General features: G+C 40.1%; 1 protein-coding gene across 5 annotated transcripts in view; it reads right to left on the bottom strand.

Moving 5' to 3' along the window:
• Nucleotides 1-15,822, bottom strand: part of LOC118371860 (zinc finger CCHC domain-containing protein 2-like) — a 65,999-nt gene that overhangs the window by 45,715 nt on the left and 4,462 nt on the right. For all 5 annotated transcript variants that reach the window (XM_035757489.2, XM_035757521.2, XM_035757514.2 and 2 more), the window contains exons 2-3: nucleotides 4,885-5,005; nucleotides 4,623-4,693 (exon numbers count right to left, since the gene is read on the bottom strand). In XM_035757489.2, the coding sequence (XP_035613382.1) occupies nucleotides 4,623-4,693; nucleotides 4,885-5,005 (192 nt within the window). The remainder of the gene's footprint in view (nucleotides 1-4,622; nucleotides 4,694-4,884; nucleotides 5,006-15,822) is intronic.

The raw sequence follows: 15,822 nt of genomic DNA, 5'->3' as shown, positions 1-15,822 counted from the left end.
GTTAAATAAAGGTGAAATAAATAAATGATCCGAAGCCTACAACCTCCTCTGAAGCATGGTGGAGGTAGCGTTATGGCTTGGCAGTGTATGGCTGCCAATGGAACTACTTCCCTTGTATTTATTGATGATGGGACTGCTGACAAAAGCAGCAGGATGAATTCTGAAGTGTTTAGGGCTATTTTATCTCCTTTAGATTCAGCCAAATGCTTCAAAACTCATTGGACGGCGCTTCACAGTGCAGATGGACAATGACCCGAAGCATACTGCTAAAGCAATGCAATACTTTTTCAGGAAAAGTGGAATGTTCTGCAATGACCAAGTCAATCACATGACTTGAATCCAACAAGCAGGAACTGAAGACAGCTGCAGTTAAGGCCTGGCAGAGCATCACTAGGGAAGAAACCCAGTATCTGGTGATGTCTATGGGTTCCAGACTTCAGGCAGCCATCGACTACAATAGATTTGTAACCAAGTATAAAAACTCAATTTAATTTATGATTGTTAGTTTGTCCAATTACTTTTAGCCCCTAAAAATGGTGGTGGTGGGGGCTTTGTACAGTGGGACAAAAAAGTATTTAGTCAGCCACCAATTGTGCAAGTTCTCCCATTTAAAAAGATGAGGCCTGTAGTTTTTATCATAGGTACACTTCAACTATGACAGACAAAATGAGAAGAAAAAAATCCAGAAAAATCACATTGTAGGATTTTTAATGAATTTATTTGCAAATTATGGTGAAAAATAATTATTTGGTCACCTACAAACAAGCAAGATTTCTGGCTCTCACAGACCTGTAACTTCTTCTTTAAGAGGCTCCTCTGTCCTCCACTCGTTACCTGTATTAATGGCACCTGTTTGAACTTGTTATCAGTATAAAAGACACCTGTCCACAACGTCAAACAGTCACACTCCAAACTCCACTATGGCCAAGACCAAAGAGCTGTCAAAGGACACCAGAAACAAAATTGTAGACCTGCACCAGGCTGGGAAGACTGAATCTGCAATAGGTAAGCAGCTTGGTTTGAAGAAATCAACTGTGGGAGCAATTATTTGGAAATGGAAGACATACAAGACCAATGATAATCTCCCTCGATTTGGGGCTCCACGCAAGATCTCACACCGTGGGGTCAAAATGATCACAAGAACGGTGAGCAAAAATCCTAGTGGATGACCTGCAGAGAGCTGGGACCAAAGTAACAAAACCTACCATCAGTAACACACTACGCCGCCAGGGACTCAAATCCTGCAGTGCCAGACGTGTCTCCCTGCTTAAGCCAGTACATGTCCAGGCCCATCTGAAGTTCGCTAGAGAGCATTTGGATGATCCAGAAGAAGATTGGGAGAATGTCATATGGTCAGATGAAACCAAAATAGAACTTTTTGGTAAAAACTCAACTCGTCCTGTTTGGAGGACAAAGAATGCTGAGTTGCGTCCAAAGAACACCATACCTACTGTGAAGCATGGGGGTGGAAACATCATGCTTTGGGGCTGTTTTTCTGCAAAGAGACCAGGACGACTGACCCGTGTAAAGGAAAGAATGGATGGGGCCATGTATCGTGAGATTTTGAGTGAAAACCTCCTTCCATCAGCAAGGGCATTGAAGATGAAATGTGGCTGGGTCTTTCAGCATGACAATGATCCCAAACACACCGCCCGGGCAACGAAGGAGGGTCTTCGTAAGAAGCATTTCAAGGTCCTGGAGTGGCCTAGCCAGTCTCCAGATCTCAACCCCATAGAACATCTTTGGAGGGAGTTGAAAGTCAGTGTTGCCCAGCAACAGCCCCAAAACATCACTGCTCTAGAGGAGATCTGCATGGAGGAATGGGCCAAAATACCAGCAACAGTGTGTGAAAACCTTGTGAAGACTTGTGAAGAAAACATTTGACCTCTGTCATTGCCAACAAAGGGTATATAACAAAGTATTGAGATAAACTTGTTATTGACCAAATACTTATTTTCCACCATAATTTGCAAATAAATATATAGAAAAAACCTACAATGTGATTTTCTGGATTTTCTTCCCTCATTTTGTCTGTCAAAGTTGAAGTGTACCTATGATAAATTGCAGGCCTCTCTCATCTTTTAAGTGGGAGAACTTGCACAATTGGTGGCTGACTAAATACTTTTTTACCCACTGTATAAAAAATAGTTTTAATTCCTACACGGTTCATACAAAAATTGACACAACCCTTAAATTAAAGATGAAAGTCTACACTTAAAGCACATCTTGATTGTTTCCTTTCAAATGTGGCGGCATACAGAGCCAAAATGATGCAAATTGTGTGACTGTCCAAATACTTATGGACATGACTGCATGTCTACCACTTTGTGTAGCTGTTAGCAATGCTAATGATAGCCTAACCATCTTCGGGTCAATGGAAATGCAATTAAAAGTGAACTACAAAGTAGCCTGTGCCTACCTGGCAGAATCACAGTGGTGGAAAAGGTACGTAATTGTCATACTTGAGTAAAAGTAAAGATACCTTCATAGAAAATGACTGTCATCCAGCAAAATGTGTGTGAATTGGACCATTTTCTTGTCCTGCTAAGCATTCCAAATGTAACGTGTACTTTTGGGTGTCAGGGAAAATCTATGGAGTAAAAAGTACATTATTTTCTTTAGGAATGTAGTTCTTTAGGAAGTAAAAGGTCAAAAATATAAGTAGTAAAGTACAGATACCCCCCAAAAAACTACTTAAGTAGTACTTTAAAGTCATTTTTACTTAAATGGACCAGACAATGTCGTTTTTATTGATCTGTTTGTCAGTGTCAGCAGAATAGGCTACCCTGTAATTTAGTCATATTAAAAAAGATTATGCTAATGTCTCCAGTCATATAGTGTAGTAGAATTGAATGAAATGTGTTTATCAAAGGCCAAGAAACATATCTACATGCTCAAGCATGCATTGAACAGTGATTGAGTTATATATGTTATTAGACTAAATTGTGACTATATATACTCATCACATTAGGAAATTTTACAGAAGTCTGTAAATGCGCTAATGCAAATGTGGTGATGCAAATGCGGTGATCCTTTATCATAAAGGTTCATTTTTATGGTGAAAATTTTCTTCCCCAAACTTGAAACTCACGCGCCACCTATGGCTACAGAAACACAGCTCGTCAAACAACAGTATGGCTGTTAAAGGGTACACCTGAAAACCTCTTTGGGCTAGGGGGCAGTACTTTGACGTCCGGATGAAAAGTGTGCCCAAAGTAAACCCAAAGTAAACTGCCTGTTACTCAGGCCCAGAAGCTAGGATATACATATAATTGGTAGATTTAGATAGAAAACACTCTTGTTTCAAAATCTCTTAAAATAATGTCTGAGTATAACATAACTAATAAGGCAGGCAAAACCCAGAGGACAAACCATCCGAAACAAAAAGTTCAGCCTACCACTGTTTCCAATGGCTGTCATGTTTATTATGAGGCAACATCCTCCCAGATTACAGTTCCTAGGGCTTCCACTAGATGTCAACAGTCTTTAATTTTAGTCTAGAATTTGTAGTTTTTCTAAGTGGCTCACATTTTGGCTGTAGTGTTTTCATGCGTGTGGATGAGATCGCGTTCTTTGTTTATCTCCGGTAATGAACATACTATTCTCTCTGTCTTAAATTTGATAATTTATTTACGCATTATGGCACCTTAGGTTTGATTATAAATGTTGTTTGACTTGACTTGTTTGGATAAGTTTATTGGTAACGTTTGGGATTAATTTTGTATGCATTTTGAATCCGCATTTTGGTGGATTATTGGATGAAGCGCGCCAGCTAAACTGAGTATTTGGGGATATAAAGAAGGACATTATCGAACAAAATGACTATTTGTGATGCAGCTGGGACCTTTTGGAGGGCCAAAAGAAAAAGATCTCCAAAAGGTAGGGCATTTGTTATATCGCTATTTCTGACTTTCGTGGCGCACCTGCCTGGTTGAAAAATGTTTTTCATGCTTTTGTATGCGGGACGCTGTCCTCAGATAATCGCATGGTGTGCTTTTGCCTTAAATCCTTTTTGAAATCTGACAGCGGCAGGATTAACAAGAAGTTAAGCTTTATTTTGATGTATGACACTTGTATTTTCATGAATGTTAAATATTTACATCTCTGTAATTTGATTTTCGCGCTCTGCAGTTTCACAGGATATTGTCGAGGTGGGTCGCTAGTGGAACGCCTGCGCCAGAAAGGTTAAAGGGTAACTACAGAAAACAAAATCTACATTTCTCAGGTTTTTTTTCCAGACCGTAAATTGTTCCCTGATGTGGTTTAAGCATTGTTGTAGACATAGATGAAAAAAATATAGTTTTCTAAAATTCTACCCTCTAGAGGATTTAGCAGAAAATAACACATGGCACTTTGAAATCTGCAATTCACTTTCTTTTCTTTGCTGTAAATCTATAAAATCAACGTAAGAACACAAGAGCATGCTAATAAAAAAAATGGCTAGTCATGATTAGCCTGGTTCCGTATGGAATGCAGGCACATTATGGGACACAGGACAGGTCATTATCAATGATCATGTTTTTTTTTTTTGTTGAGACAATTGGTGCGACCAAATCATTGGTAGCATCAGTGGGACCAGTGGAAAAGGTAAGTTTAATACACTGCAATGACTGGGAACATACCACAAAATTGTATTCCCTGTCTGTCCTCCTCCGTAAGATCCCCTTCAACACAATCTTCTCTACATGCACGGCTGTGAGGAGAGAGGGAAGAGGATTAGCACATACTGTACAGTCTTATTGGAACTGCTTCACAGTAATAATAGTTTAAATATATGGGGCTGTGCATACAGTCGTAATTTTCTTCCCAATTGACTGTGAGGGATTTGTAACATTGTGGGGGTGTGTGTGTGTGTATACACTTGTGTGTTCTTCACTGGCTTACCTTCCCTTTGGGCCCTTCTGCTGGGGGGTGTCTGGCTGGCGTGGCGAGCCTGTGTCCTCTCACTGGCCTCGATGGTGACTGCTGCTGGGCCATGCTCCTCTGCTTTCTGGGCCTTGTTGTGCTGTCGGAACACAAAGGGACTAGTGAGTAGAAAGCTTTCAACATCACAGCTGTACTCGGGCATTTAAGATGACATCCCACACAGCAAGGTCACCAAGATGAATCCAACTATCAAGCTCCCAGAACATCTGTCAGGTGTGAGCAAACGGCTATCTGGTCGAATACTAAAATGTTGCCGCCTGTGCCATTTTTATTGTTGCAGTGGTGCTTTTGTCCATCAGGGACCCATGCCGTTGTTCATAAGTTGGTCTTTGAACACTTGCATAGGGGATGAGACATACAGCAGCAAGCCCTCCACCACACACTCACACAGCTTGGGTTGCAAAGGGTTGGAAACGTTCCGGTATGTTTCCATGGGAAGTTAAGCCTGGGAATTTGGGGAATTTTGCTTAAATTCATCAAAAAAGTGAGCTTATAACAATGAACCCTTTTTGTGGGATACACAAGGCAATTCTAGGTCTTGTGGTATATTTTGGTTGAACTGTCCCCAATTCAATGGAATTGCAACCCTATGCATGCACAGTGCATGCTTCCATCACATGTGCAGCTGATTCTCAAGATCTTGCACACTAATGAAATGCTATTGAGCCCACACCACTACACTGTCTGAGCCAAGGACTACAAGCTTTCTGGTAAGTTTTGATTACAATACTGGGTGGGGTGAATATATTTTATGACATACATGATTTTCTGTTAACTAGTAAATAGTATCCTACAGCAAAGTGTTTTTAAATAATTTCTAACTTGTTAACAATTTCTGCTAGTTTTAGCTAGCTTGAGCCTGCTAACCGAGGAGTGTTAATTCACCTGTTTCCATACAGGTTTAATTTTAAAACATTTATCTTACAAAGGAGTTGTTTAATCTAACTGCTTAACTATTTATCTGTACATGGAATTGTATTTATTTATTTTTTCTCTCTTTTTTCCCCCCTTAATCTTTACAGGAAAATGCCACGGGCACTATCTGATGTGTGGAGACATTTCTCTGCAGTGAAGCTGTGCACATTTGCAAATACTGTCCCAAATCATATGTGAAGAATGCAACAAAGATGCAGAATCATCTGGCCAAGTACATAAAGTTCCCTCAGAGCTCACAACAAGCAACCTCTGACAAAAGTCTCTCCACTTCAACTCAAGGTGAAAATGATGAATCAGACACCTTATCGATACCAACAGCTCATGGTCCTTCTGGAATCAGAAGTTTTTTTTGACTCAATGGAGGAACATAGAGAAATGCTGATGAATGTCTTGCTCGAGCTGTATATGTAACTGGTTCACCTTTGGTGCTCAAAGGCAATGTGTATTGGAAGAGATTTCTGAATGTTCTTCGCCCAGCATACACCCCTCCAACCAGACATGCTTAATCTACTAATTTGCTGGATGCAGAGTTCAACAGAGTTCAAGTGAAGGTCAAGCAAATCAGAGAAAGCAGAGTGTATTGTAATCATCTCTAATGGGTGGTCAAATGTTTGTGGGCAAAGAATAATTCAATTCATAATATCCACCCCTCAACAAGTATTCTACAAGAGCACAGACACAAGGGACAACAGACACACCGGTCTCTACATTTTAGGTGAGCTGAAGGCAGTCATCAATGACCTTGGACCACAGCAGGTATTTGTACTGGTGAAAGACAATGCTGCGAACATGAAGGCTGCTTGGTCTAAAGTGGAGGAGTCCTACCCTCACATCACATCCATTGGCTGTGCTGCTCATGCATTGAATCTGCTCCTCAAGGACATCATGGCACGGAAAACAATGGATACCCTCTACAAGAGAGCCAAGGAAATGCTTAGGTATGCAAAGGGTCATCAAGTTATAGCAGCAATCTACCTCACCAAGCAAAGTGAGAAGAATAAGAGCACCACATTGAAGCTGCCCAGCAACACTCGGCGGGGTGGTGTTGTCATCATGTTTGACAGTCTCCTGGAGGGGAAGGAGTCTCTCCAAGAAATGGCCATATCACAGTCTGTCGAGAGGATCCTCCTGGATGATATATTTTGGGAGAGAGTGGTAAGCCTGAAACTCCTGAAACCTATAGCAGTAGACATTGTACGGATTGATGGAGACAATGCCATCCTGTCTGATGTTCAGTCTCTGCTTGCAAATGTAAGAGAAGAAATCCGTACTGCCTTGCTCACTTCACTGTTGCTCCAAGCAGAGGAAACTACAGTTCTGAAATGCATCAAAAGCTTGAAGACTTCTGCCTGAAACCCTTACATGCCTCGGTGTACATGTTGGACCCCAAGTATGCTGGCAAGAGCATCCTGTCTGGTGCAGAGATCAACAAGGCCTATGGTGTCATCACTACCTTGTCTTGCCACCTTGGTCTGGATGAGGGCAAGGTTCTTGGCAGTCTGGCAAAGTACACTTCCAAGCAAGGGCTTTGGGATGGAGATGCAATATGGCAGTCATGCCAACATATCACATCAGCCACTTGGTGGAAGGGACTTGGTGGATCTGAGGTTCTTTCCCCTGTTGCCTCCATCATCCTCCAAATCCCACCAACATCAGCCGCCTCAGAGCACAACTGGTCCTTGTTTGGGAACAAACACACCAAAGCACGCAACAGGCTGACCAATACAAGGGTTGAAAAATTGGTGGCCATCCATTTTAGGCTTTTTGACAACCAGCCATCCTCAACCAGGTTGGAAAGTGACAGGACATTGAGGAGGTGATAAAATATTTTAAATGTTGAAAGATAATGATTACATAATTCCACTCTGAAACCTTATAATTGTATGAAATTGATTAGCATCATAAAATTATAATCTGATGATGCGTGTGGTTTTAGTCCGAATTAACAATGTATCTGTATAGTGGAAAAACGCACTGTCTGAGCAAGGCGTAGCTTAGGATTTGAACTTGTATGTGTGTGCCGAAGAAGAAAAACGAGAACAATTAAACTGTGTTTGGACCGATCTGGCTAGGCCTCTGAGAAATGTATGATAGCATAGGGAGTACTTCTCAAGGTTCCCCTAATCTCGGGGGAATGGAACGGTCGGCTGGGTAGTGATACACAGTGGTGAGAACTATGGAGGAGGATAAAACTCACCTACTGTTTGGTGGTATGTATGTGCGTAGGATACCTACTGTTGGTGTGTATGTATGTGCGTAGGATATGTACTGTTTGTGTGGAAGTATGTGCGCAGCTATAAAATGGATGTCTTTGTATAATGGACTTCAGAACATTCTCGTGAATAAACTGTACTATCTTTTGGCATAGGCTGAGTCTGACTAATTATTATTAAACCCATGGTCTTACAGATCTCGGGATTGGTCAGAGCTATTGATTATCAGTTATTATCATTGGGATTGAACATTTTCATGACAGGAGGTCCAGGGAGAAGACATGGAAGCATGAGAGGAAGACAGCCTAGAAACTAAAGCTTTGGGTATCATTTTACAGATGTACGCTGAAAATATTTTTGGGAGATGCGATGGATCACTGGGGATCATTCAATATTCCCTTTCTTGTTGTTCAGTGAAATCATCACATGTGAAGTCAACTCATTTAATTAAAAGTTCAATTTGTAAGTAATTTTTATTTTATTTATTTCTATTGGAAGGTTTTAATCATTTGCAAATATGTCTACTTATGATAAGGTAAAAGGTTTATGTTTCTGTCTCCATATGATATGGTAAATATATCCAATGCAAAAACGATCTACATTTAAATGGTATTAGTATTAATTTGCATATATTCCCACGGAAAGTTTCCACCTCTGAATATTCCCCAAAAAGTGCAACCCTAAACACAGTATTAATGTACTTCATTACATCCTTGATAGAATCAATTAGCATTTACATATTCATAATTGATCATGGGTTTTGCTGCATCAATTCCCAGAGATCTCTTTTTGCACGCACACGTGCCCTGCTTGCAGCCCATGAGAAGGGGTCAGGGCTTTGGTCCCTGGCTATCAGCTAGGAGGCAGAGCTGACAAACAGACTGACAGTTATGCCTCCGCTGAAGGTCATGGGAGAACAGAACACAGTTCAGCCCTGGCATATCAGCGCAACACAAGCCCCAACACAAGCCAGAGGAGAGAGAGGGGACAGATACAGTAATGCTATTGGAGAACTGGTACTAGGGCTTATATGATAATAGCAAAAGCCTAGTCCTGTATGCTTCAAATATACCAGGGGAAAACCAACCATAGCATTCAATAGATGGATAGCCTTAGTCCTATATCAGTGGCACTTGAATGATGCCAAACACAACAAAACACAGCGACCACATCAGCTTCTGCTGGCTTGAAGCGTTTCCTCCCTCTTTACATTTGACATGGTCCAGGAACAACAACTGGCCTTACAAATGGGAGCTCTGATTTAATTTGGCATTAACTGGACATCTGCTGCTGCTGCAGTGGAGAGAGGTGATTCACCATGAGGCCATCAAGGTCTATTTCTGGAACGGGTTAGTCAGTGGACATCACTTTTTTTCATCCAACATGGTTCAGTGGAGATTGATGTAATGAACTGCATGTTGAACTGCAGAGGGAGTCTCTCTATGAGCCTGATTACCGTTGGGTAAATCCACTTGAATTCTATAACTTTTTGACAGCACCGCTTTTGATATGAACAAAACTTTCCATAAATGTTTGCCCATTGTAGAAGTACTCAAAGTGACTTTTTGGACCTAGATGCCAAAACATTCAAGAGATAAAGGTGCTCAAAGTTGACCTATTTTGCATACGCCACCATAACATGACATACCAATGTCTTCATCAGTAGAAATTAAATGGTCGAGATTGATAACATTTAAAAGCTTACAAACTGGGTTGTCAAACTATTTCATAATTCACGTTTAAGGTTAAAAATATAAAAAAATGCATAAACTCATATTTTTTTAATATTCACATATGCTGTAGCTTAGACCCTACTTACATCTGAGGTTTTAGTGTTGTGACCACAATCGGTTGAGACAACATGCTCTTGAATACAGGGCGAGTGTCATGTTTTTGCTGATAAATGGACTAAAATGGGAATAAAATTGAAATTTCTACTTTCAAATGGTGCCACAAAGACAGTTGGAGGTCCACACCAGTGAAGTTTGTTTAGGAGGAGCCATAGGAGCGGTATCAAACACAAACATATGGAAACCACGTCTGACTCCGTTCCATTTATGCCATTCCAATGACCCCGTCCTCCTTTAGCTCCTCCAACCAGCCTCCTCTGGACCACACATCAGAGAGTGTTGAATTGAATGGGAGGGAATATCCGTTGTTTAAATTATACTGTCAACCCATCAACAATTTCCTATTGAAATCATATAAAATATAGATCATTGATTAGACATGACCATTTAAGATCACATTCAACAGTGGGTGGACCGGCCGCCATCTTTGTGGTAGTAGTTAGAAGTAAAACTGTAAATTCAAGTTAAATGTCAATGATGTACCAGCTAAATTACAGTGGTCTGAAGGGATAGGTCCATTCTATTTCTATTATTGAAATGACACCCACCCTGTATTCAAGAGCATGTTGTCTCTCAACCAATGGCGGGCACACCACAAAAACCTCAGGTGAAGGAAAGTAGGGTCGAAGCTACAACATGTGAATATGAAAAAAAGATAACTGATGTGATAGATTATTGACGTTAAAAGGTTTTTACAAAAAGCTATTATTTATTTATTTTCATTATAAAATAGTTTGACAACCCTGTTTGTAGGCTTTTAAATTATATCAAACTATTTATATTTTTCAATGATGAAGACGTCTCATGGTAGGATATGCTAAATGGATCAACATTGAGCTGAGCATCTCCTAAATGTATTGACATTCTGGTCCAAAAAGTCTCTTTCTGACCACTTCTTCCCTGGGCAAAGATATATGGGAAGATTTGTTTCAATCAAAGCGGGACGCTGTAAAAAAAAGTAAATGAATTCAAATTCAAAGTTAGAACACAACCCAAGTATGTGAAGTAAGATTTTCGTCTCTTCGACATCAGATTTGCAACTTTCCTGTTTACACTATCCTACCTGTCCTATACATTGGACACGGCAACACATGTTGGAGATTCACCCTCTTACCCAAGCAATTCCACCTGGTGTAGCCTAGGCAACAACAACAAAAAAGGCCAGTACTTGAGCAAGTACCTCATTAGTAAACTCCTAGGAATTGAGAGGTCCAATTGTGGTCACTCTTGGCTCAGAGTGACTGAACTCTCTTCTTTGCTGGTAAACTGCGGGGGTGGAGAGGGTGGATTGGGACAGTGTTTGCTATAACAACACATTACAACCTCACGCCATTTCACTTGAGCGCTAGTAGCTGTTCTTCAGATCATAATTGCTGTCTATGAGAGTGTAAGTCAATCTGAGTTGTGAGGTTGTGTGCTGCTGGCTTCAACATCTCTTTCTCCAAGTGGCTAAATATGACATCAGGCACACATAGAGATGTAACTATTTCAGTGGACAAGTGGGTCAACAACACTACAGTCAACATGGATGATTGCCCAACACAGAACTGTATTAAAACTATACTAGAAACACAAGTGGAAATAGGACGTGACCACGGGTTGTCACAGAAATGTTCTGTATATAGCCTATTCAAAGTACGGAGAAAATAAAATCATGGATGTGTCTGTTATTTTTATAGCCTACACAGTGACAAGTACCACTCCAATACAAATATAGGCCTGCAATCAGTATAAAGTCATAAGGAATTTGCTTTCACTTGGCCAAATAGCTTGTTTAAATCAGTAAAGGCGAGTAGACAAGGAGAAGAGAGGACACCCTGTTAAGATGCAGCACCCCAAGAAGGAAATCCCTCTCTGTCAACAAACTGAGACCCTGGCTGGCCTCCCCGTATCCTATATTCTGCAGTCAGACACCTAATGCTCAGTTGGTTTCAAGCCCTTGGTTTCCAGCATGGTTTTGAGCCCCACACTCGGACATAACTTCCTTCTCCCTGTAGAGTCGCCAGGCCTGCAGTGCAGTAGGCCACAAGGCCAAATACCTTGCACGCAGCACAGCACATAACTCTTTGTGAAATGCCCGTAAAGACAAGCAAGTGTATTTCGGGAGGTTGATTCCATGGTGGCGTTTTGTATTGGAAGAGATGACAACCAGTCCCCTGTAACACTTAAATTCCTAGCGTAGGGCATAGCGGCTGTTATACAACGGGTGGGTCTAATCCTGAATGCTGATTGGTTAAAAGTACATTCCAGCCAGTGTCTATTCCACAAGTATGTTCAAGCACTCTTGAGTGGGGATTTTCCACACCTAGCGAGAATTCTGGATATTTCCATGAATATGTCACAAACTCTAAAAGACCAAATGAGATGTGCAGCCTTACTTAGGGCCATCAATGGATGGATCAATTCATAAGCCACAAAAAAATACTGTATTTTAAAAGGAAGAGTGCTTGTTGGTGCAAAAGCTGATTCATTTGAACAAATACGGCATCTTCCCCCATCTGTCAAATGTCAACCATTGAGAACAGTTCAATTTTAAAGTAAAATCTTCCACCATCATATCTAAGCCAATATGACACCAATGTCAATGACAATTCGCAAATCAACTTGGAGGTAAACACTCTCCCCGCCTAGTCATAAGCCGTCCGGCTGATACAGAGAACTATGTACCATATTTTTAACACGTTCATTAGCATTGGGGAAAAAACACTATTTCTTGCCTTGACCTAGCTCAATATCTAGTCGTTGGATAAGAAAGAGCCTACAGCATCCACAAAGTGACCACTAGACTTGCCACCTTTCAGTCAGAATAAGTTTGTAGGAGCAACAGTTTGAATAAAATGTATCGCTCTCAAGTGCTCAAAACATTTTGCTACCTTTTTGTAGAATTTATGACAATGCTGACATATTTTCAGTCGAATCTCAACGATTTCTAAAACTGGACCAAAGCACATGGGTTGCCCCAGCAACAGCAGCTAGCTAAACAACAGTCGCATGAGAGCTACAAGCAAAGGAAGCTAGCTATATTTTGCTATGGAAGGTTTTTCACATGGCTGAAGTCATCGGTGTAAACTGTTGGCGTTGACATGTTCGTGTCATCAAACCACAAACAAATAAGCAGAAATAAGATAGTGAATGTCCTTGGTTGCTATTGCCAGTTAGCTAGCCAACTAACATTAGCCAGTAACTTAGCTAGCTAGCTACAAGCCAACAAGGCTGAAACATTAGCTGCATGTACAGATCGTGCACTGGCACAACTCAATGTTGACAATATCCCCCATATCCTTCCACAATGCACAGCAAGCTAAATAAAGTTCATAATCACCAACAAACTTTGGGAAACTGCTAATGTATAATACATGCAATGGGCATTGCTCATCTAACAATAACTTTAGCTAACATTACTCCATACATACCCTAGTCATGTTGATTATGTGTGTATTCTCCAGGAGTGAGATTGCGAGATTGTTTTGTTAAAATCTCTACGGGGTCAGTGTGCCCCCCACGGGACGGTTGGGATAACGTGCGCTAATGTGATTCGCATTACATTGTAAGTAACAAGAACATTTCCCAGGAGATAGACATGTCTTATATGGGCAGAAAGCTTCAATGTTTGTTGATCTAACTGCACTGCCAAATTTACAGTAGCTATTACTGTGAACAAATGCCATGCTATTGTTTGAGGAGAGTGCACAACAACAAAACTTTTATCATGGCAACTGGTTTGATACATTCACCTCTTGTCACGCCCTGACCATAGAGAGCTGTTTATTCTCTACGTTGGTTGGGTCGGGGTGTGATTTAGGGTGGGTTATCTAGGGGAATTATATATTTCTATGATGGCCTGATATGGTTCCCAATCAGAGGCAGCTGTTTATCGTTGTCTCTGATTGGGGATCATATTTAGATTGTGTTTTGTGGGATCATGTCTATGTATAGTTGCGGCACGTTTTGTTTATTCGCTTTATTGATTTTGTGCTTTAAGTTTCTCTTCTAAATAAAAGGATGGAAACATACCATGCTGCATCTTGGCCCACTCCTTATAACGATCGTGACACCTCTGAAGGTAAATAATGTATTTGCATTCAGTAATCTTGCTCTGATTTGTCATCCCGAGGGTCCCAGAGATAAAAATGTAGAATAGTTTTGTTTGATAAAATCAATTGTTATATTAAAATGTAGGAACTGGTTATAATGGTGATATAATGGCCGTTCTCTAGCATTTCAAAGACGAGTATGTTTTTTTGATAGAAGACTCATGTTTTTTCTTTGTATTATCTTTTACCAGATCTAATGTGTTATATTCTCCGACATTAATTTCACATTTCCACACACATTAAAGTGTTTCCTTTCAACTGGTATCAAGAAAATGCATATCCTTGCTTCAGGTCCTGAGCTACAGGCCTTTAGATTTGGTTATGCCATTTTAGGCGACATACCAAATCCTTAAGAGGTTTTAAAAGAGATCAGGGACATTTTCCAGTTTACTCCTTATTGGCTTCTGGCTTTTCACTTCCCCACTGGAATATCAGATGTTAATATTAAATGCATACTAATAACTACATTATTTATGTTGCCATTATTGTGTATTTTTACTTTACTTGGATTGCTGTGTTGTGCTGTATTATAATAATGTTGCATAATCACCTTCCGGTGTAAAAACCATGGAAATTAAATATTTAAAAAACGAATGTTTTAAGTGAGAAGTAGATATATCGGTCTGAAGACTGAGCACCACAATGCCTACTCTACCCATGCTCTACCAAGGTTTTCCAGCCCGCAGCTTTGACCTACTACAGTAGCTATGTTGGTCTATTGTAATTAAAACAAAGAGTATGCAGGGTTCTAAGGATTCAAACATTCTCAAAGCCTAATTCATACTCTTCAGTTGAATAAAGGACTTTACATTATTTTAAGAACAGGATAGTGTATGTATATCATCAGGCTGTATATATTTTCAGATATAGACCTATTGTAAATGTGTATTATTGTAGCGTCACCATCTTTATTGCAAAAATAACATCAAATACACACAACTTTAAACTACATATTCATTTGACAGAGGTAAACTGTCCAATTATCAGCCCAGCAATTGATAAAACAGGCCCATGTTCGCAAAACAAGTTTCTCTGAACTTATGTCAATATTACACAGGTAAGCCAAGAGTTACAGATATCAGGACTGCAGACAGGCTCTATGAGTGACTGTGTCCAACACACAACCACCTAGTGTTATGTTGGTCACCTACTAGAGGTGGGCCGATTTCAAGTTTTCATAACAATCGGTAATCAGCATTTTTGGACGCCGATTACATTGCACTCCACGAGGAGACTGCGTGGCAGGCTGACCACTTGTTACGCGAGTGCAGCAAGGAGCCAAGGTAAGTTGCTAGCTAGCATTAAACTTAACTTATAAAAAACAATCTTAACATAATTACTAGTTAACTACACATGGTTGATGATATTACTAGTTTATCTAGCTTGTCCTGCTTTGCATATAATCAATGCAGTGCATGTTAATTTATCATCGAATCACAGCATACTTCACCAAACGGGTGATGATTTAACAAGCACATTCGCGAAAAAAAGCACTGTCGTTGCACCAATGTACCTAACCATAAACATCAATGCCTTTCTTAAAATCAATACACAAGTATATATTTTTTAAACCTGCATATTTCGTTAATATTGCCTGCTAACATTCATTTATTTTAACTAGGTAAATTGTGTCACTACTCTTTTGTTCTGTGTAAGCAGAGTCGGGGTATATGTAGTAGAGGTCAAACAATTAATTGGAATGGCTGATTAATTAGGGACGATTTCAAGTTTTCATAACAAATCGGAAAATCTGTATTTTTGGACACCGATTTGGCAGATTTAAATATATATATATATATATTT

Source organism: Oncorhynchus keta, chromosome 4 (assembly GCF_023373465.1).
Source record: "Oncorhynchus keta strain PuntledgeMale-10-30-2019 chromosome 4, Oket_V2, whole genome shotgun sequence".
Classification (NCBI taxonomy): Eukaryota; Metazoa; Chordata; class Actinopteri; order Salmoniformes; family Salmonidae; genus Oncorhynchus; species Oncorhynchus keta.
This window is presented reverse-complemented; position numbering and strand designations above follow the sequence as displayed.